This window comes from Spermophilus citellus, assembly GCF_964194105.1.
Source record: "Spermophilus citellus genome assembly, chromosome: 2".
NCBI classification, from domain to species: domain Eukaryota; kingdom Metazoa; phylum Chordata; class Mammalia; order Rodentia; family Sciuridae; genus Spermophilus; species Spermophilus citellus.
Window position 1 is genome coordinate 89,243,323 of NC_138183.1, and position 20,135 is coordinate 89,263,457.

Consider the following 20,135-nt stretch of genomic DNA (forward strand, 5'->3'; position numbering starts at 1 on the left):
TATTAGTAAGAGTTGAAAGTGTATATGTACTCTGATGACCTAACCATTCTACTCCTGAGCACAATCCTGATTAAATTGTCACAGTGCTCCAGAAAGCATGTCCAAGAGCGTTCACAGCTGTGTTTTCTGTAGAAGTTCCAAAAAACTTCAACTGTAATAACAACCATGTCCACAGGGTAAAATTATCAATTGTGGAATATTTACCAGACAGAGGACTATGTATTCTTAAAACTGGATAATTACGGTCACTTGTAATACCATGGCTGAAAAATAAGCAAAAGAAGCCAGATACAAAAGAATTCATCCTGCTTAATTCCATGTATGTTCAAAGATAAGCAAAGAATATATTTTGTAAGTTTCTGGTTATATAAAGTCAAAAAAGCAAGTGCTGCTTTGGGACTCATAGTTAGAAGTTGAGAAATAGGACAACAAGTTGGGACAGTGGTTAGTCCTGGGTGGAGTTGGGGAGGGAGGTACTAGTGAGCATGTGTAGGGATTGGGCTACAGAGGGATATCAATTCCCTGTTCTCTGATCTGAGTCACAGTCCACTTTTTAAGAAGTCGTATATCTGACAACCTGGTGCATTAGTGCATGCCTGTAATCCCATGGGCTTGGGAGGCTGAGGCAGGAGGATCCCAAAGCATCAGCAATTTAGTAAGGCCCTAAGCAACTTAATAAGACCCTGTCTCAAAAAAACAAACAACAACAACAACAACAAAACCCCCCAAATAACAACAACAACAACAAATGGCTGGAGACTTAGCTCAGTATTTAAGCACCCCTGGGTTTAATCTGTAGTACCAAAAAAAAGTTGTATACTTGGTTTTATTTGTTTTATGTATGTTACTTTTTACAGTAATAACAATTTAAATTACCCTCTCCACTTTTCCTCTTACCCCTGCCAGAGGAGCATACATGCTGCCTTCATTTTTTCCCTAGTCTAATACCCACACATAACACAAATTTCCCCTCTTCACCCCCAGCCCCAGGTCACCAGTAATCTCTTATTTGGCAAATGCAATGAGTTTGTGGCCTCTTCCATGTCCCCCCCCCCCACCACCCCAGGGGTCTTTCCTATGAACCCTCTAGTTCTGTCTTCCTTGACTTCTCCAGACATCTCTCTCTCTCCTGGTTCTGCTTCTCTGTCCCTACCTGTGGCTCTCTCTGCTTCCTTCTCTGCACTCCAACTCTTTAAACTCTGGTGTGTCCCAGGTTTCCCTCTGTGGTGGTCTTACCCACACCCTTGTCCATCTCCATGCTAACAGCCTCCAAATCTGTGTGATTTAGGTTCCAGGTGGATGTGCACCACAAACTCCCTACTTGATCTACACTCTTGTCAAAATGCCTGGAATCTCTCAAATTTCAACCAACAGCCTCAGATGAAACTCATTCTGTTCCCTATTCTAATGAGAGAGAGAGAGAGAGAGAGAGAGAGAGAGAGAGAGAGAGAGAGAGAGAGGGCGCTAGAGAGGGAAAAGAGGAAAACAAAAACAAAACAACAACAACAAAACAAACCCTAAAACCAAACCAACCAACCAACCAAACAAAGAAACAAAAAAAAAAAAAAAAAAAAAAGAAGAAACGATCTTCTGTCTAAAAAAGGCAAGCACTTCCAGGTTGACATCTCATTAATCAATCCCAACACCAAGAGCTACTATTATTTTGCCTGTACTATGTGCTCGGCACTGTTTTCATAAATGTGTATATCTGTGTTACAAACACTTTTTATGTGTATTACCTCAGTTAATTCCCTCAACAATCCTGAGGTACCATTACTACCTTACCCTACAGGAGAAGATGGAGGGCTGAGAGCCAGAGCAGCGCTCAGACCCTGATCCTGACTCCAGATGGCCCCTGAGGAACAGCTCAGATGGCCCCTGAGGAACAGCCTCTTACCCGTGTTGGCACCTCGTCCCTGCATGTGTCCACTGCCTCCGGCCTCATCTGGATGATTATACTGACTTCCTAACTGATCTCCCAACTGCACACGAATCTCTCTCCATTTTCATTCACCTTCAAGAGGGCCACTAGGCTCACTTAAAAAATAATTTGGTCATCTTAGTTTTGAGATGCCTCAGCACACATGGAGGCCACATGATCTGGCACCAGCCTGTGCTGTCCCCTGCCTCCTGTTCCCCACCCCAGACACATGCTCTTCTCTTTTAGGCTCTGGGACAGTTCTCTTTGCCTGCAGTGTTCTGTGTACCCACCCCCCTCCTGCTTGCCTGGAAAATGCCTGCCCATTTGTTAAGTCCTAACTGCAGTTCTCTCTCCCTCTGTATGCTGTCATGGACTCCACAGACCGCCCAGCGCCAACTATATATTTATTTACAAATTAAGCCTTATTATGACTCAAGAGAATGGAAAGGATGGGATGGGATAGAGGCAAAGTGGATTTGGTACAAGCCTCTAGCCTGCTCTTCTTCCTGTTTCTCCTCTTCTCTTCCTTTTCCTCCTCTTCTTTTAATTATTATTATTACTTCTTTTAGTTATCATTATTATTGGTACCAGGATTGAACCCAGGGGTGCTTAACCACTAAGTCCCATCCCCAGCCCTTGCTATTATCTATTTAGAGACAAGGTCTCACTAAGTTGCTTAGTGTCTTGCTAAATTGTTGAGACTGGCTTTGAACTCTCAATCCTTCTGCCACCGCCTCCTGAGCAGCTGGGATTCCAAGTGTGCACCACCACATCAGGCTTCCTGCTCTCCTTCTCAAGGGAAAAACAGTGTATCATGCCTCCTTGAATCGGTGTCCCTTCTTAGCATTGGTAAATACAAGATCCAGAAATTCTTGTTGAAAAGCAAGCTTTGGAAGCAATGAGCCAGTCACTGCTTGTTGGTGATGGAGGTGTTGGTGTGGTACTGTGCTGCTCAGAACCCTGAAGCCTGGAGAGGCTCTGCTTTGATGGAGGAACATGAGAGATAGGAAACAGGGCCCTTGGTGTGTCCTGCTTACTGTGAGCAGCCAGTTGCAGAGATGTGCACCAGCTTTTTTCTCACTATTAGACCTGCTTTGCCCCCATGCAGCCCCTCATTTCACTCTCTTAACTTATAACAGGTTTCATACCTGGTGCCCCCTTCCATCATTTAATATTCATACAGGGGACTAGGGTATGCCACTTTCAAAACATGCCATTCTCACAGAAGTATATTTTGAACTAAGGTGACTGAGAAGGAGCAGATATGAGTGAACACATTGCCCTCCCTCATCTTCCTAAAAGCAAGGCATATTATTTCCCTTGTCCCTTTGTCCCATAAAAGGAAGAGGAAAACAACCCTTTTCACCAGGCGGTAAGTGTGGAAAAGCAAACCTTCCCAGAATCAGCTTTATCTTCCATTAGTCGTCCCCCCTGCCATTTATTTCCAAGTTGCTTTCCCAAAATTTATTGGCCTGAACAGCCCTAAACCTCTTTCCTTTGTCTAGTCACTTCTTTTAATGTGACACCCTTTGTTAAAATGATACATAAACTCTCAAGTTTAACTGCTTCTTTGGGCTTTTCATTTTTTTGTGAGGTTCCTGTGTGAAATTTAAAAAGTTACTAAAATTTGTAATACTTTTCTCCTGTTAACTCAGTTTTCATTTGTTTAATTCACAGGCCTTAGGAATTGTACCTGAAAGGGTAGAAGTTTTTCCTCCCATTTACTATCAGATGGACATCCCTGTGACTATTGAATAGACAAACTGGGACTCGGAGAGATAGTAACTTATAGATAGAATCAGGGTTCACGTCAAAGTCCTTTTTCCCCTTCTTCTTTTCTTATTAATACCCAAAAGTTCTGTTTTGTCCTTCTAGTGATGATGAGGCCCAAGGGGCTGCTCACACATGCTCATTGCAGATTTTGTGTCTTTTCCAAAGTTCTCATGCTAAGTGTCAGGTCAAGAAAAGAAGCACACCCAGGAACAACTCTGAAAATCCCATCCTACACCAAATTGGAATAGCCTGTTTTTTTTTTTTTTAAGGGATAATTAATTTTTAAATTAATTTATTAAGGCAGCACTGAGAATAGAATCCAGGTCTTTGAGCATGCTAAGCAAGCTACACCCCACCACTGAGCTACACCCCAACCCTGCCTGGTGTTTTTAATACGCTCCTTCTGAGACTGTGGCACCCAACCCTGGGATGAGCAGCATTTGGGTTGATGACAGGAGACTGACTTGCTCGTCTGTTCTGGGGCAGGCACCAGGGCCACTATCAGACAGGGGCTGTGGGACCTAGTTTAGAAGGAAGGAGTTCTGAGATGCTTGCTCTATTCAAGATGGAATTCCCCCCATTCTTTGGAAGGATGCCTGCAGGTAAATACTGCAACCATGTTGTGAGCCGGAGGGGGAAGAAAGGGAGGAGAAGGCAGTTTTGTTTCCTAGCGACAGAGCAAGTCTGGATCAACCCTAAGTCATTAAAAGAGACTTTTCAGGTTTGTCAACACAAAAGAACCCAAGAAGAAAATAGTGGGCTAAATGTGACATTAAAATTCTTGACAGTGGCCCAGTAATCCCACTGCTTAAGTTTAAGAAACTTGCCAAGCGGGTAAGGAAAGAGCATTTTTTTTTTCCATTTATTTGGTTTCAAACAGAAGAAGAAAGTTGTGCTCACCCGGAAGCCAGTGTTGCTGAAGCCCTCGGTTTTGGGGGCTGCTGTACTTGTCAGCTCCATGTTCTGTTCACCAGCTGTCTGGGCTCTGAATTCTCTGATGTCCTATCTGAAGGTCCTCGGTACCTGGGTAGAAGAAAACAGTCTCTGCTGATGTCAAAATGCCAGCTGCTGTGGCGGAAATCTGGGCATTGCTTCAGTTTGGAAACTTCTATAATAATCTCCGGAATGACTTGGGCTGAAACCAGATTGGGTGGGGCCAGAGGGGCCAGAAGGGCGGAGTGGAGGCTTCTGGTTCAGGCCCGCCCACCTCTTTTATCCTTCTAATGATTTCCATCCTAGGCTTTCCATGTTCACTTCTGGAAAGAAGACTTTTGTGGTGCACAGGCGTGATACTTTCTCTGTAGACCTTAGTGAAATAGCTCTCTTCTTGTGAATAGTGTTGAGGGAAGGAGTGTTGTTGGTAGAGCAGGGAAAGTAAGGATTGGTTCCTATCAAGTGATCATCTACTCTGAGCCAGGCACAAGTTAGGTGCAGTGTATACAACTACCTCTGTGTCCCACTTGGACAAATGGAGGTGGGAAAATTAGCCTTTTGTTTAGAGTCATCTAGGTAATAAAGGAACAATGGTCATTAGAAAGCCATTTCACTACATCCCTGCTTCAGGCTGAGTTGTTTTAAAAAATCCTCCAACTCAACAGAAATGGCAGATAAGTGAAAGGTAACCAAGTGGTCACTTAATAAAAAGTGCTTTATGAAAACATGAGTTGTAAAATTCTTTCAAAATAAGGATTTCCCTTTAGCCTTTTTAAATTGAACTACTATGTATCAAACTATTATAATTGTGTGGCTTCTGTGGAAGCATGAAAATGCTTATAATAAATAAAAAAAGTAGAGGTTGGGGTTGTGGCTTAGTGGCAAAGGCTTGCCTAGCACATGCAAGGCACTGGGTTCCATCATCAGCATCACACAAAATAAGTAAAATAAAGGTATTGTGTCCAACTACAGCTAAAAAACTTTTAAAAAAGCAGAATGATAAAATTTAATACTGCAAAACATTGGATAAAAGAATGAGAGAAAATACCAACTATTGCTGGTGGTTACTTTTGAGTTGTGGTTTTCATTGGTGGTGGTTATTTTCTCCTTCCTATTCAGCTGTATGTTTTATGAAGGGCCTAACTTATTTTAGTATCATGATAAATACTATATATAAAGTTAAGGGCTTGCTTCTGGGTTCAAATCCTGGTTCTTCCTCTTAATTATGTCAAACTACAGCTTAAGGGAAAACTTAAACTTTTGGCTGTTTATATCGCTTGAGAACTAGGAATAGATTTTATATTTGTGAATGGTTGAAAAATAATCAAAAGGGAGAATATTTTTTGGCATGTGAAAATTATATGAAATTTAAATTTCATTGTCCAGAAATAAAGTTTGGTTGAAACACAGGTATGCTCATCCATTTCTGTACTTCTTATTGCTGCTATTATTCCACAAGGCCAGAGTGGCAGAGATTCTGTGGCTCAAAGACTAAAATATTCACTACTTGGCCCTTTACAGAAAATGTGTTCTGATCTGAGTCACTAGACATGTGAATTTGGGCAAGCAAATGTGTTCCAGATTCTTCATCTATAAAATGAAGCGGACAATGCTCTTTTTAAAGGATTTTTAGAACCTAAATTTTAAAAAAACACTTGGAATAGTGCCTGACACATAATTCAATACCCTTCAAACTTTATGCTTTAGCCCTTTAATGCTTCTTACTGATGAATAAGACTTGGGAATTTTCATTATTTCTTCCCCATAATTACAAAATGCATAATTAGTAGTCACTCTGTTATCAAAGGCAAGAAGCCCGTTTGGAAGTGATTGAGAGAGGTATGGATAAACAATGCATATATGTGGAAAGCTTCCATTGCAAAATTGTTGGAAGAAACCATTTGCTGCAACCTGTTATAACCTCCATGAAATTGAGACCCAATCTAGCTTAAGGTCATGACTGATCCTTACTTTCTAGGAGGAAAGAAAAATCTTCATTTTACCATTTATGATTATAATCGCAGAAACTTGACTTAAATGCCTTCCATTCTTTGTGTGGGTTAATAAACCTTTAATGCCATCCATTTTTGCAGAAATCTTTTAAAATGCAATAACCTAATGTGATTTTTGCTCATTGGCTATGGACAAAATGTCTGAAAAGAGTGCAAAAACATTTGAGAGCATATCATTGTGCAAGTGAGGGCACTGAGTACAAGATACTGAAACATCCGCCTGTGTTCTCTGACGACACCAGCAACAAGCAAAAGCTGAAACCTAAGTAGAATAAATTGTACATATAACCATGATCCTGAAATGCCAAAACAATGGTCACATCCAGAGAAATTTCAGTTAATACGGCATGGCTCCGAGGCTTGTACTTAAAGAGCTCTCAGAGCTAATGAAAAGTTTTCTTGCAATACCAGAATTAATGACTCTTGATGCCTAGTTTGGAAATAGAAAATGGGATCAGAAATGAGGTGTAAAGGCCCTCTCAGCTTTACGAGACGTTTAAAATCCTTCCCCGGTCATGTACAGTCCTTGCTCAATAAGAAATACCTTGCGCCAAGGACTCTAAAGTTGTCCCTTGACCCCTCTGATCTGTTTGAATCACAGTACCCCTCAAATTTTATTTAAATATTGAAACCATTGTGGGACAAACCAATCACTGGACTTTTTAGTCTAGTCATTTTTATATCCTATTCTAACCTCCAAGAGTTGGCTTAAGAAGACTAAGAACCCGTGGACCATATGTGCACCAGCTCATTAAAGAGAACCCAAATTCAAACCACTCCATGTTTATTAAAAGTATAAAGTTAAGGGGCTGGGGTTGTAGCTCAGCAGTAGAGCTCTCGCCTAGCACGTGCAAGGCCCTGGGTTGGATCCTCAGCACCACACAAAAATTAGTAAAAAAATAAAGGTATTGTGTCCAACTACACCTAAAAATTAAATGTTAAAAAAAGTATGAAAGTTTAAAAAATTCGGGGTGAGGGATTGTTTTCTTTGCCTTATGCATGCATATATGGTTTTATAGTGAGGTCACTCTTTTAGTGACAACATTTCCAAAAGGAATAAAATGAATGAAAAAAATTATTTATAATGCTTGGCTGATGCTGAGCACGATGTATTATATGTTACAGTGTATGTATATGTAATATATGTATTATAAATTACAGTATAATTTTCATTTCCCCTGGCTGTCCTCTTCTTTGAAGAACATTTTATGTATTATGCATCAACATTTGTCTATTCATCTTGAAGTAGTTTAATAAATAAGTAAACCAAATAATATTGATTTAATAAATATTATTAATATTAAAAAAGTCAATGTATAAAATAATTTATACTAAATATACATATTTATATATAAATGCATAAAAATGTAATTCTAGGGGGTTTACAAGCTGGTTAAGTCCAGTTAACCATCACCAGTTATTCAGATGATCCAAAAGAAAAGAAAAAACAATGAAGATGTATATTTGGGCCTGGGATGCAGCTTAGTGGTAAAGTATGTGCCTAGTATGTGTGGGCCTCTGGGTTTACATTAAAAGTATATTTCAAATTGCAAGTACTTGGATTTGTTTTTTTTGTTTTGTTTTGTTTTTAAAGAGAGAGTGAGAGAGAATTTTTTAATATTTATTTTTCAGTTTTCTGCGGACACAACATCTTTGTTGGTATGTGGTGCTGAGGATCAAACCCGGGCCACACGCATGCCAGGCGAGCGCACTACCGCTTGAGCCACATCCCCTGCCCCAAGGATTTGTTTTTTTAAAAGAATTGTCTTTTCGCAGTTAGTTTTTACTTTTCAGCACTCCCTCTGAACACTAGATACCACAAAGGCCAAATGTCTTCTCTGATAAGTGGATGCTGATCCACAATGTGTGTGTGTGGGGGCGGGGGGGGGGGCGAATGGGAAAAATGGAGGGGAAAAAAAGAATAACAGGAAGATGAAGAATGATTTGGGAACATCAGAAAACAAGGACATGTTTAATTCTAATCCATTTACTACTCTAGAAACAATTCATGAGCAGAAAAGGACTATGTCCTTTATACACAATGCAACAATAACAATCAAATAAAAGAAACTATAAAACCAAAGCAAAAAGCCTCAGCTTTTGAGTTTTTCTGTTAATGTTAGTTCTGTTACTTATTTGCATTGCTGGCATTCATTAGCATAGTTCAAAAGAAGTCATTCTAGTTGACGTCCATTCATTTACTCAATACAAATTGTGACTACTCAATACAAATTGTGACTACTAAGAAAAAAGAAATTTCCCAGCTTCCTCTTAGGACTCCACATACTCAGGCACTGGCACTACTGAGGAGCATGGTGCCATGTTTGGCTCTCACCTCTTCATTGTACTTTCTCTTCCTTGCAGGCAAATCTTCCAGGCCCTCTGGACTCTGTTCCGCCTCAGAGCACTTTCATTGGAACAAGGAATGGCCCTTGGATTGGCTTTATCTTTTCTTGGGTCTCTTAGCAGGGATATCCTAGACCTACAATGCACCTGTCTTATCAGCACACCTGTGCATCATGGACTCTGCGGTGGACACAGGTCTAGGTGTCAAGGAAGCACAGAGAGTAGATATGTAAAAGCTCTGAACAACTGTATCTCACCTAAATATGCCCCCCACCCCCAAAGCATCTGACAGGTTGCACCTAGGATTTATTTTTTCTAGAAACACAAGAAAGTTGGATATTTTTGGAGAGTGTATCTAAAGGATATAGAAGTTATATGAGAAAGATTAGTCTTAATAATCAATCAAAACACATCGAATTTAATTCATGAGTCCCTAAAGGTATGTGTATGTATAAATATAATTTTTATATATTTATATATAAAATTTGGTACTGGGATTGAACCCAGGGGCACTCTAGCACAGAACTACACCCCTAGTCCTTTCTCTTTTATTTTGAGACAGAATCTTAGTAAGTTGCTGATGGTTTATCTTGAACTTATGATCATCTTCCCTCAGCCTCCTAAATTGCTGGGATTACAGACATGTACCACTGTGCCTGGCTAATGATTCTTTAAATGAATAATAATAAAATAATATTAATAATAATGAAATATAGAGAAAAGTTGAAAAGAGGAAAGGTAAGCATATATATTGTCTATTTCAGGGTAAGCAAATACCCCACTTGATAAGAAGCTATATCTTGTATAATAATGTCAGGAGCAAAGACAAGGGACTTGATAGAATTTGAAAAGCATGATTTTGAGACCCCTTTGAGCAACCATTTTCAATTGATATTAAATCATTGGTTAGTAGCCAGACATTATAGTGCATTCCTGTAACCTGAGCTACTCAGGAGACTGAGGCAGGAGGACTGCAAGTTTGAGGTTAGCCAAGGCAAATTATTGAGACCCTGTCTAAAAATAAAAAAGAAAATTAAAAAGGGTTGGGTTTGTAGTTGTAGTAGATCACTCCTGGGTTAAATCCCTAGTACTGAAAAAAAAATTAGTTAGGTAGTAGTTGGATCCTGGACATTATGTGGAAGTAAAGTCACAGGGTTAAGTTGACATTTTGGCATAGGAGGTACTGTGGAATACCCTGATGAAGATGTCAGGTCAATCCCAGTCCAAAGGGACAATTTGCTTCAAGTGGGTCCATCAGATACTCTGAGATTTTGGTGTGGAATAATATGAAATATACTTATTTTATCATTTTGTTTTTGTATATATATATATATATGTATGTATTATTATTTTTTTTTAAATAAAGACCTCAGAAGTCAGACTTCCTAGTTGTGATCCTCTGTTTATTTATTTAGTATTTGGTGGTATTGGGGATGGAACCCAGGGGTGCTTTATCACTGAGTTACATCCTTGTTCATTTTTCATTTTGAGACCAGGGTCTCACCAAGATGCCCAGGCTAGCCTTAAATTTGCAATCTCCTGCATCATCCTCCTAAATTGCTGGGATTATAGGTGTGTGTGCTACCATACCTGGCTTTGGGTCTAATCTAGATTCCTTACTTTAAAGTTTGGATCTTGAGCCATTTAAGTAACCTCTCAGAGCCTCTTAGAATTTATGTGATCTACTGAGAATCTCACTATGGGATCTACTGAGAATCTCACTAGTGACATTATTGGAATGAGACCTGGTATGTACATCAAACCTAAAATTAGCTATTATTATTATAAATGCTTGATTATTTCCTGAAGAATGCATATTAGAGTCATGATAAGCAAACATCTCTTGCCCCCCACTCCAGCCCAGGTCATGGGATTCTAGGTTTCTAGCAGGGGATAATTTGAGAAGCATCATAGCATCAGGACCCAGGTTCCAGGTTCTCTCATCATTAGCCCTCAGCAGGACCTGAGTAAGACACTTAAGGACTCTGACCTTCAGCTTCCTCATCATGAGCCTGTAAGACAGGTGGGTGTGTAGAGAGGGCCTCATGTGTGGCATTCAGGGAAGAAAGTTGACACACACATGGCAGGAAGATGTTATTCAGTATGACTTTGTCCTATCCTCTGGGACACCATGCATGCAAGAGAAAAGGTGATGCTTCTCCCTTTCTAGGGGCAACACACAGACTCTGTTTTTCTAAAATTTGCCACAATGAAACTGAGACCTTCTTTGATTTTGCTTCTTCCCAGATTTAATGAGTATTTGTCTACTGAATCCTTTACATTTTTTATTTTTTCAATTATTGTAATTCTTCCTTAATAAAGATTCCATAACACGAATCCCCTTATAAGATAACAGATTTGTACCCATTTGTACCTATTCACTACATTGATTACCTGTCTCCCCTGCTAGGCCATAACCTCCATGAAGGTAGGGTCATTGTTTTGTTCCTTGATGTATTCTAAGCATCTATAATAGCCCTGGTGCATAGTAGATGTTTGATAAATCTCATTTTTGTTTATTTTGTTTGCAGTGCTGGGGGTTGAACCCAGGGCCTTAGACATGCTAGGCAAGGGCTCTGCCACTGAGCCACACTATAGCCCAAATATCAATTCGATTTTTCAAAAATCCTTATAAAGTTACCAGCTTGGATATTTTTTTAAAAAAATTTTTTATGTATATTTTTTTTTAGTTCTAGATGAACACATAATGTCTTTATTTATTTTTATGTGGTGCTGAGGATCAAACTCAGTGCCTCATGCATGCGACCAAGGCAAGCGCTTTACCACTGAGCTACAGCCTCAGCTCTTGGATATTGATTTCTAGTTGTTGACTGAGTATGAACTGACTCTTAACTTGATTCCATAACCTGATAATAAGAAGTAGCGCATGGGGTTTAGGTCTGCAGTCTGTGAAATCGGTATATCCACTGTCTCCATCCAGGAGTGTTTTGAGTCAGGGAAATGTCACAGCTATTGAAAGCATGGGTGAGAGGCCTGTTGTTAGTACGTGCAGCACATGCCACCTACATAGCAAACTGGAATTTCCCTAAATTCTCCCTTTGCTTTATTTACAGGAAGTGTGGAGGAATCCCAATTCCCAACCCTGCCTCTTTGTAGACTCCTCCCAGGCATGGCTGCCAACCAAGACCAAGGATCTCAAGTATTCCAGAGCAGGGTGGGGGAATGGGCGGGGAAATGGAGAATACATTTAGCCAGGGACTTCCCCAGTACCACATCACACTCACTGGGAGTCCAGCCAGTGAACTGTGATAGAATACTCATCCTGGGCAATCCCCAAAAAGTCTGGGAGGCTCATAAGTTAAACACCCTAGCCAGGGGTAGGGTGGGGTTGTGTGTGAGTGGGGGGGTGTAGCTCAGTGGTAGAGCTCTTGCCTAGCATGCTTGAGGTTCTGGGTTCAATCTCCAGCTCTAGGAAAAAGTTAAACATGCATCCTGGGTCACATTGCTAGAACCTTTGTAGTCAAGCAGGCTGTTGTGGTGCATGTTTTCTTTTTAAGAGCTGGGGATGCAGTTGAGTGGTAGAATGCCCTTGGGTCCTATCTGCTTTGCAGACAGGGGCTTTTCTTGCTGTTTCTTTACCGGCCTTTGCATCTCAAATATTTACTGAGCCAAGCACTATTCCAGGCTCCTGGAAGCCATAAGTGCACAAAGCAAAGATCTCTGATCTGATGGGCAGAAGATTGAATGAGAAAGAAAGAAACAATGATCATGCCAAGAATTTTGCTCTGGACTCCTGGGTGGGGTTGTCATGGCCTGAGATGGGGGACTGTGTAGACCTGTAAACTTTGGGAGCTCAGGAAAGTTCCCTGTCTAAACACCTGTGGAAGCATCTTTTCCATCTCAAGCCCTTCTTGAATACTCTGTACAGTCCTATCTGAGCATTAAAACCTGCTCTTCAGCAGATCCCTATCATTCTTGGCACTGAACTGTGTGCTGCAACCCAATTCCTATCTCAAGAAGCTAGATTTCTTTTTTTTTTTTTAAAGAGAGAGGGGAGAGAGGGAGAGAGAGAGAGAGAGAGAGAGAGAGAGAGAGAGAGAGAGAGAGAGAGAGAGAAGAGAGAGAGAGAGAATTTTTAATATTTATTTTTTAGTTCTCGGCGGACACAACATATTTGTTGGTATGTGGTGCTGAGGATCGAACCTGGGCCGCACGCATGCGAGGCGAGCACGCTACTGCTTGAGCCACATCCCCAGCCCCGCTAGATTTCCAATATACATCCTGATAAACCAATCTGGAATTGAAAGCATTGTCAGTGAAGATGCATGTAGTACTTCTAGCCTAATGAAATCCTCAGCCTGACAACACAGTGCTCTAGAGCCACTAGAGCTGTGGCTGTCGGCTCTGGTGATTGAGTTACAGGGAACTGGGATATGCTGCTGCTGTTCAACATCTCCAGAAAGGACCTGACTTCAAGTTGCTAGTTTGGGAAGAGATAGAAATCCAAAGAATGCATATTTTCATATGATGGTAAAATTGAAAAATTATTAAATTGAGCTGAATGCAGTGGTGTAATCTGTAACCCTAGCAACTCAGGAGGATGAGGCAGCGGGGTGGCAAGTTCAAGGCCAGCTTTGGCAATTTAGCCAGATCCTGTCTCAAAAATCAAAAAGGGGGGCTGGGGATATAGCTCAGTTGGTAGAGTGCTTGCCTAGCATGCACAAGACCCTGGGTTCAATCCCCAGCACCAAAAAATAAAAGGGGTGGCGGCTGGGATGTTGTTCAGTAGTAGAGTGCTGCTGGATTCAATCTCTAGGACTGAAAAAAAGAAAAAAGAGAAAGTGTAAATTGAACTGTTCTGAGTCTGGACTATCTTTATATGGATTAGAATGAGGTGGCTGTTGAGGGCACATTGCCTACATTAAATGCCTGGCCCTGACACTAGCTGGGTGATTGTGGCCCATGACTAACCACCCACCTTTTTTTAACAGATGTTGTAAGAACTAAGTTGAGTTCATATGCAAAGAATTTAGACTAACACAGGGCACACAGTAAGAACTATTGAGGTTAGCTCTTACTGCCTTTTTTTTGTAACTAGGGATATAGTTATAAATAATTATAAATTCATCACAAAACAGGTCATAGGATTTTATAAACTGTATAGAAATCTTTCAGCCTTAAGCAAAAAAGTTCTGATAATGTCCTGCACTTCTTCAAAGTGGCCTATGGTAGAGCACTTGCCTATGATGCACAGGGTTCTGGGTTTGATCCCCACCACTGCAGAAAATAAAGTAAAATGAAACTGTCCTGGTGTGTGGAGGGCTGCATGAGGATGGCAGGAGAGCTAACATGTCCCTCAAGGGCAATTGCTTGAGTTCACTCAAGGATACTCCAGAGGAAAAGGGGGTGGTTCCAGGAAGAATTAGTAATTCACATACTGGAAGTATGAATTCCAAGAAGCCAGACACTGGGCCATTTTCCCACTCTTTCATATGAAGGGGGCATTTTTTTTAAGAGATGAGAAAGAGAGAGAGAGAGAGAGAGAGAGAATTTTTTCAATATTTGTTTTTTAGTTCTCCGCAGACACACATGTTTATTTTTATTTTATGTGGTGCTAAGGATTGAACCCAGAGCCCCACATGCCAGGCAAGCGCACTACCGCTTGAGCCACATCCCCAGCCCTGATGGGGGCATTTTAAATTTCATTGTTTCCTTTCTGCCTCTCTTATTCACCTCTTAAATTATAACGTTTGTTATCTATTTGTGCTGGGATTAGCTTTGGCTAATTGTATTGAAAAATTGTTAAATTGAGCTGGGTGCAGTGGTGCACACCTGTAATCCTAGCAAACACGAGTCATAAATGCATGCATTTAAGATAGAGTTCACACTGTTTATCTTAAAGTAAGTTCCTTTCTCTTTTAGTTATAAAACAAAGGCATTTTTGTCATCTTTGCCAAGGAGGATATCTTATTTGTACTTGATCTTTCAGTGAAATGATATTTTCTCCCACCAAGTTTATGAATTTCTGATTTCATTTGCAGAGCAAAACAAAAAACTCAGATTCAAGTCAAAGAAAAAATGTCTCAAATCCACATTGGTGAAGTCATGATTCTCTCTGTAATTTTCTGTTTGGTTTTTCTTTTCCACTCATCTCTTGAACTTTCTCAACCCCTTCTCTAAATTGTTATAATTCCAAGCCTGACTTGATTCTAAAGGCACTTTGTGTAAATAAATACTGAATAGTGATTATTTAGAACCAGTGGCGCAGTTACAATATGCAGAGAGCTGTAAATAATGACCACGGGTTAATCAAAGAATTGCTAACAAAAGGGACTGCACTTTCTCAGTCCACTGGCTCACTGAAAGTCACTTCTTGTACCCTGATGACCTTATATGACTTCCAGATGAGTCCCCAGATGACAGGGATTTTTTGATGGAAATCCACAAATGCCTGACAGTCCTTATTGTGATCCTGAGCCTCAGCTGTCCCTTGACCCCACACTGATCCAGCCTTTCCTGTCCTCCTCTCTGCCCACTCCTTTTTTTGTTTGTTTGTTTAGTTTTAGGTACTGGTGATTAGACACAGGAGTGCTCCACTACTGAATTACATTTCTAGCCCTTTTAGTTTTTTCTTTTGAGACAGGGTCTCATTAAGTTATTGAGGCAGGACTCAAACTTGCAATCCTCCTGCCTCAGCCTCTCAGTGGCTGGGATTACAGGTGTGTGCCACTGCATTTTGTTCTGCCCACACCTTTTATTTTTTTAATATTTTATTGATTTTATTTTTTCTAAATACACGACAGCAGTGGAATGCATTACAATTCTTATTACACATATAGAGTGCAATTTTTCATATCTCTGTATATAAAGTATGTTCACACCAATTCATGTCTTTATACATGTACTTTTTCTGTATTACAACTTTAATGCACATATATACCATAATTTTTCATATTTCTGTTTGTATATAAAGTATGTTGACACCCAGTTCAAGTCTTCATACATGTAGTTTGTATAATGATGTCCATCACATTCCACCATCCTTGCTAATCCCCTGCCCCCTTCCCTTTCCCTCCCACCCCTCTACCCTATCTAGAATTCATCTCTTCCTCCCATGCTCCATGATCCCAACCCCACTATGAGTCAGCCTCCTTATATTAGAGAAAACATTCCACATTTGTTTTTTGGGGGATTGGCAGACTTCACTTAGCATTATCTTCTCCAAAGCCATCCATTTACCTGCAAATGCCATGGTTTTGTTTCTTTTAAATGCTGAGTAAAATTCCATTGTGTATATATGCCACATTTGTTTTTTGCCCACACCTTTTAAATGGCCTGTGTGGCTCCCCTTCCTCTACTCACCCTGGGACTGTGAATGCCCCCAGGCTGTCCTCTTCCTTTACCAGCGTTTTGTCATGTAGGGCTTTTCAGAGGAAGGGAATTCTCTGTCCAGGATTTTCTGGAGACAAGATGTTAAGTTTTCAAGATCATTTTTAAGAACCTGTAACCCCAGAAGTACCAGTGGAGAGATGCTAGGAGACAAGTCTTCAGATGCAGATGCTTACACCCATGTTTGCACACTCCTTATTGGATGCTTCCACTTGGATAGTCTGAACCTGGAATCAGACCCCACAAGCAGGGTCCATTCCTGTTTTATTTCTGCTGCACATTGCAGGGCCATTCACCCTGCTTCCTAAGCCAGAACCTTGGGGAGACTCTCACTTGTTACTTTACTCTCACTTCTTACACCCAACTAGTCTCCAGTTTGTACCTCCTGTTTCCTGGCTTCCTGAAGATCTCTCCACTGCCTTCCCAGTTCTATTACCTCTTGTCACCTGAACCATTGCCATAGTTCCTTTCTCAACTTCTTGCCTCTAGCCCTTACTCTTCCAGTTTATCTTCCCATGACTACGTAAGGGGTATTTCACACATGGACATTTGATCATGCCCTTCCCCTGCTCAATGATCTTCAGTGGCTCACTATTGCTCACAGGGGAAAAACAAAAAACAAAAACAAAAAACAAAACAGAAAAACAAAGACCGAACCCATCCCATTACTTTTTAATCCCCAACATGATTTGTTCAGTCACAAGGAATACCTCGTGGTCTCTATATCATGTTAGACTTCCCACAGTACTTTGCACAGGCTGTTTCTCTGTGTGCAACAGTGCTCCCACAGCTCGTCTCCCCTTTATTGTCCACATGCAATCTACCAGGTGCACAGTCTCCTGCTGTCCTGACTTCCCTGGGTGACACAGGCCAGGCTCTGAAGATCTGCCCAATTACCAGGAGCACCCACCTAGGTCCATATCCTGAGCTTCATGCCCCATTATGCTGCTTCCATTTATATTGTAGTGAGGCTCTAAGGCCCTTATGTGGTTTACAACAGGCAGTGGACTTACTCTGTATAGAAAACCCAAGCTAGAATAATGAAGGGAACAAAAGGAGAGTCCATATGCCAAAATTGGATCATCCAAATATTTCTAAGGTGATGTTAATAAAGCAGTTATAGGAGAACTCTAAAACTCATATGGTGGTGCATGCCTGTAATCCCAATGACTCAGGATCTCAAGTTCAAGGCCAGCCTCAGCAATCTAGTAAGACCCTGTCTCAAAATAAAAAGTAAAAAGGTCTGGGGATGTAGTTCAGTGGTAGAGCACCCCTGGGTGCAATACCTACTACTGCGAAAGAACAAAACAAAGCAAAAAATCTCACATAGGGGATTCATCCCATTTAATTTCATCTGTGTCTCTTATTCCCCTCTTACATGCGGAGATTAATTTGTGGCTGTGAGGATTAAGAGAGCAAAGTAGTAGTATACCTTGAGCTAAATGCACTTTATTGCAATTGTCTACTTTATTTCCTCTGATGATCTATGAAATCCTTGAAAGCAAAGAGCCTAGCACTATGCAGGGTACTATGTAAATTCTCTGCCAGTGTGTGGCAGTACTGCTTTTTCTTGTTAAGAATACATTTTTTTTGACTAGTTCTACAAAATAATTAACTGGTAAGAAAATGTTTTCTAATAATTGTTTTTCTTTTTCTTTTTTTAAGCACTGGGGATTGAATCCAGGGGTACTCTACCACTGAGCTACACCCCAGCCCTTTTTATTTTTTAATTTGAGATAGGTCTCACTAAGTTGCTCAGACTTACTGAGCTTACTGGCCTAAAACTTGTGATCCTCCTGTCTGAGAATTTCAAGTCTCTGGGATTACAGGTGTGTGCCACCATGTCTAGCTTCAAACAGTTCTTTAAAAATTATTGACTATGCCTTTGAGTAAACAGAGCATCTACCTTGTATTGATATTCTTCTGATACCTGGAGAAAATAGTGCATAATAACAATCACTTCTGTGCTATTATCTACCAGGTATTTTTCTAAATGCCCTTATCTCTTTAATCCTCAGAAAAGCCTGAATCCCTTATTCCCAGTTCAAATTCAAGGCAGCTGAGTGCAGGTGGATTAGTTATCCTGCCAGTTCTTGTTAGAGCCTCATTCAAATCCACTAGGCAAGATGGAGTCCCCCACCCCTGTGAGCTTTTAACTGTGAAGAGCATTTTCTCTCTTAAACTCACATAATACCTCATTTAATTCTCACAACCACCCTGAGGCAGGTACTATAATTGTCTCTCTTTCGGAAAAGGAAAATGAAACTCAGGGGTGTCAAGTACGCTGGCTCAAGTTGTTTGGCTAATAAGTGGCAAAGGCAGAAATTGAGCCCAAGAAGACAGACTCTGAAATCCAAAGTTTAACCCACGGGCATGATGATTTTCTCTGGATACACTCAGTTAAAAGTAGTGTAAACAGATGCTCTTTGACTTGCGATGGGGTTAAAATAAGGCCAAAATAAATTGAAAACACCCTAAGTAGAAATGCTTTTTAAAATCACACCTTGCCTACTAAACTTCCTGCTTAGCAACAGAGCACACAGGAGACAGTTGTTTCCCCACTTGGAGCCATGGCTTCTCTGCTCCTTACCAGCCTCCTGAGAGGATGGTACTGCATGTTGCTAGCTTGAGAAATAATCTGATAATTTCAAAATCAAAAGTACATTTTCTGCTGATTTGGTATTGCTTTTCCACCATTGTAAAGTAAAAACTCCCAAGTTGAACCATGGTAAGGTGTGGACTTTCTGTACAACCAGAAACTAATACTTGGAATCAGTCACCAGTGAGGGAGCAGGTAAGGGAGCCTGGCTCCAGGCTACTGAGAGGGGCCCCTCAGTCCTGCAGCAGTGGGCCTGGGGGTATTCGGCCTTATGTGTGAAAAGGTGAAGGTCAGGAGGCACCAAGTACCCCACAAGTGCTTCACAGAGGGTGAGAAGGACTGGTCAGCTCCACACCATTCAGATCTTTTGGCCTAGTTTAGGGGTCGAGGACACACAGCTTGCCCTGTGTTGAGGGAGGAGAGGACCTGTGGCTTTAGCCCTTGGCAGCTATTAAGCTATTAAGTGGGCCCTTAACCCCTCTGCCTCTCATGGGGGGGGGAGGTTAGAGCATTTTATGAGTAATAGTTCATAAATAATAGTTATTTCTGCACTAAAAAGTTCCTGGACTGAACCCAGGAACGTTCTACCATCCCTAGGAACCACACTCCCTTTTTAAATTTGAGACTGGGTCTCGCTAAATTTCTCAGGCTGACCTCCAACTTGTGATCTTCCTGCATCAGCCTCCTGAGGAGCTGGGATTACAATTCATCTTATATAAATACACAAATCCTAAATTCACACATACAGAAATGTCCATTATACCATTAATAGTAATAAAAAAAATAGAATAGCTTTTGGGAAAATGGTGAATTATGGTACAGTCATATCATGAAATAATAACAGAAGGGTAAGGCACATCTATAAGAACTGATAGAAAAGAATTTTGCAAAGTATGTACAGAAAAAAAGATTCAGAACAGTGTTTGTACCATTATCCTATTTGTGAGTGTATTTGGAGATGGTGTGCATATGAATATCAATCAAGGTTTACAACAGGACTACCAAATTAAAATGTTTTGGGGACAGAACTGAAAGCCAAGGAATAAATCTGGGGACAGAACCTAAGAAGAGCTAACAGGACCTCATTTTAAAGTATGGAATTGTAAAAAATTTAAAGATTAATTTCATGTCAATATCTTGATGTGGGAAGGAAACTGCGGGTGTTTGTGGCTAGACCAGCAGAAAATGCACTTTTCCCTCA

At 40.7% G+C, this 20,135-nt stretch overlaps 1 protein-coding gene across 4 annotated transcripts in view; it reads right to left on the bottom strand.

Moving 5' to 3' along the window:
- LOC308640237 (solute carrier family 28 member 3-like) overlaps nucleotides 1-20,135 on the bottom strand; it is a 110,815-nt gene that overhangs the window by 77,402 nt on the left and 13,278 nt on the right. For 2 of the 4 annotated variants that reach the window (XM_081278461.1, XM_081278460.1), the window contains exon 1: nucleotides 4,595-4,781. In XM_081278461.1, coding sequence (XP_081134587.1) covers nucleotides 4,595-4,654 — 60 coding nt within the window. In that variant the 5' untranslated portion in view covers nucleotides 4,655-4,781. Of the gene's footprint in view, nucleotides 1-4,594; nucleotides 4,782-8,974; nucleotides 9,254-20,135 lie in introns of those variants that run through there. The other 2 variants (XM_081278458.1, XM_081278459.1) reach the window with 2 other exon arrangements.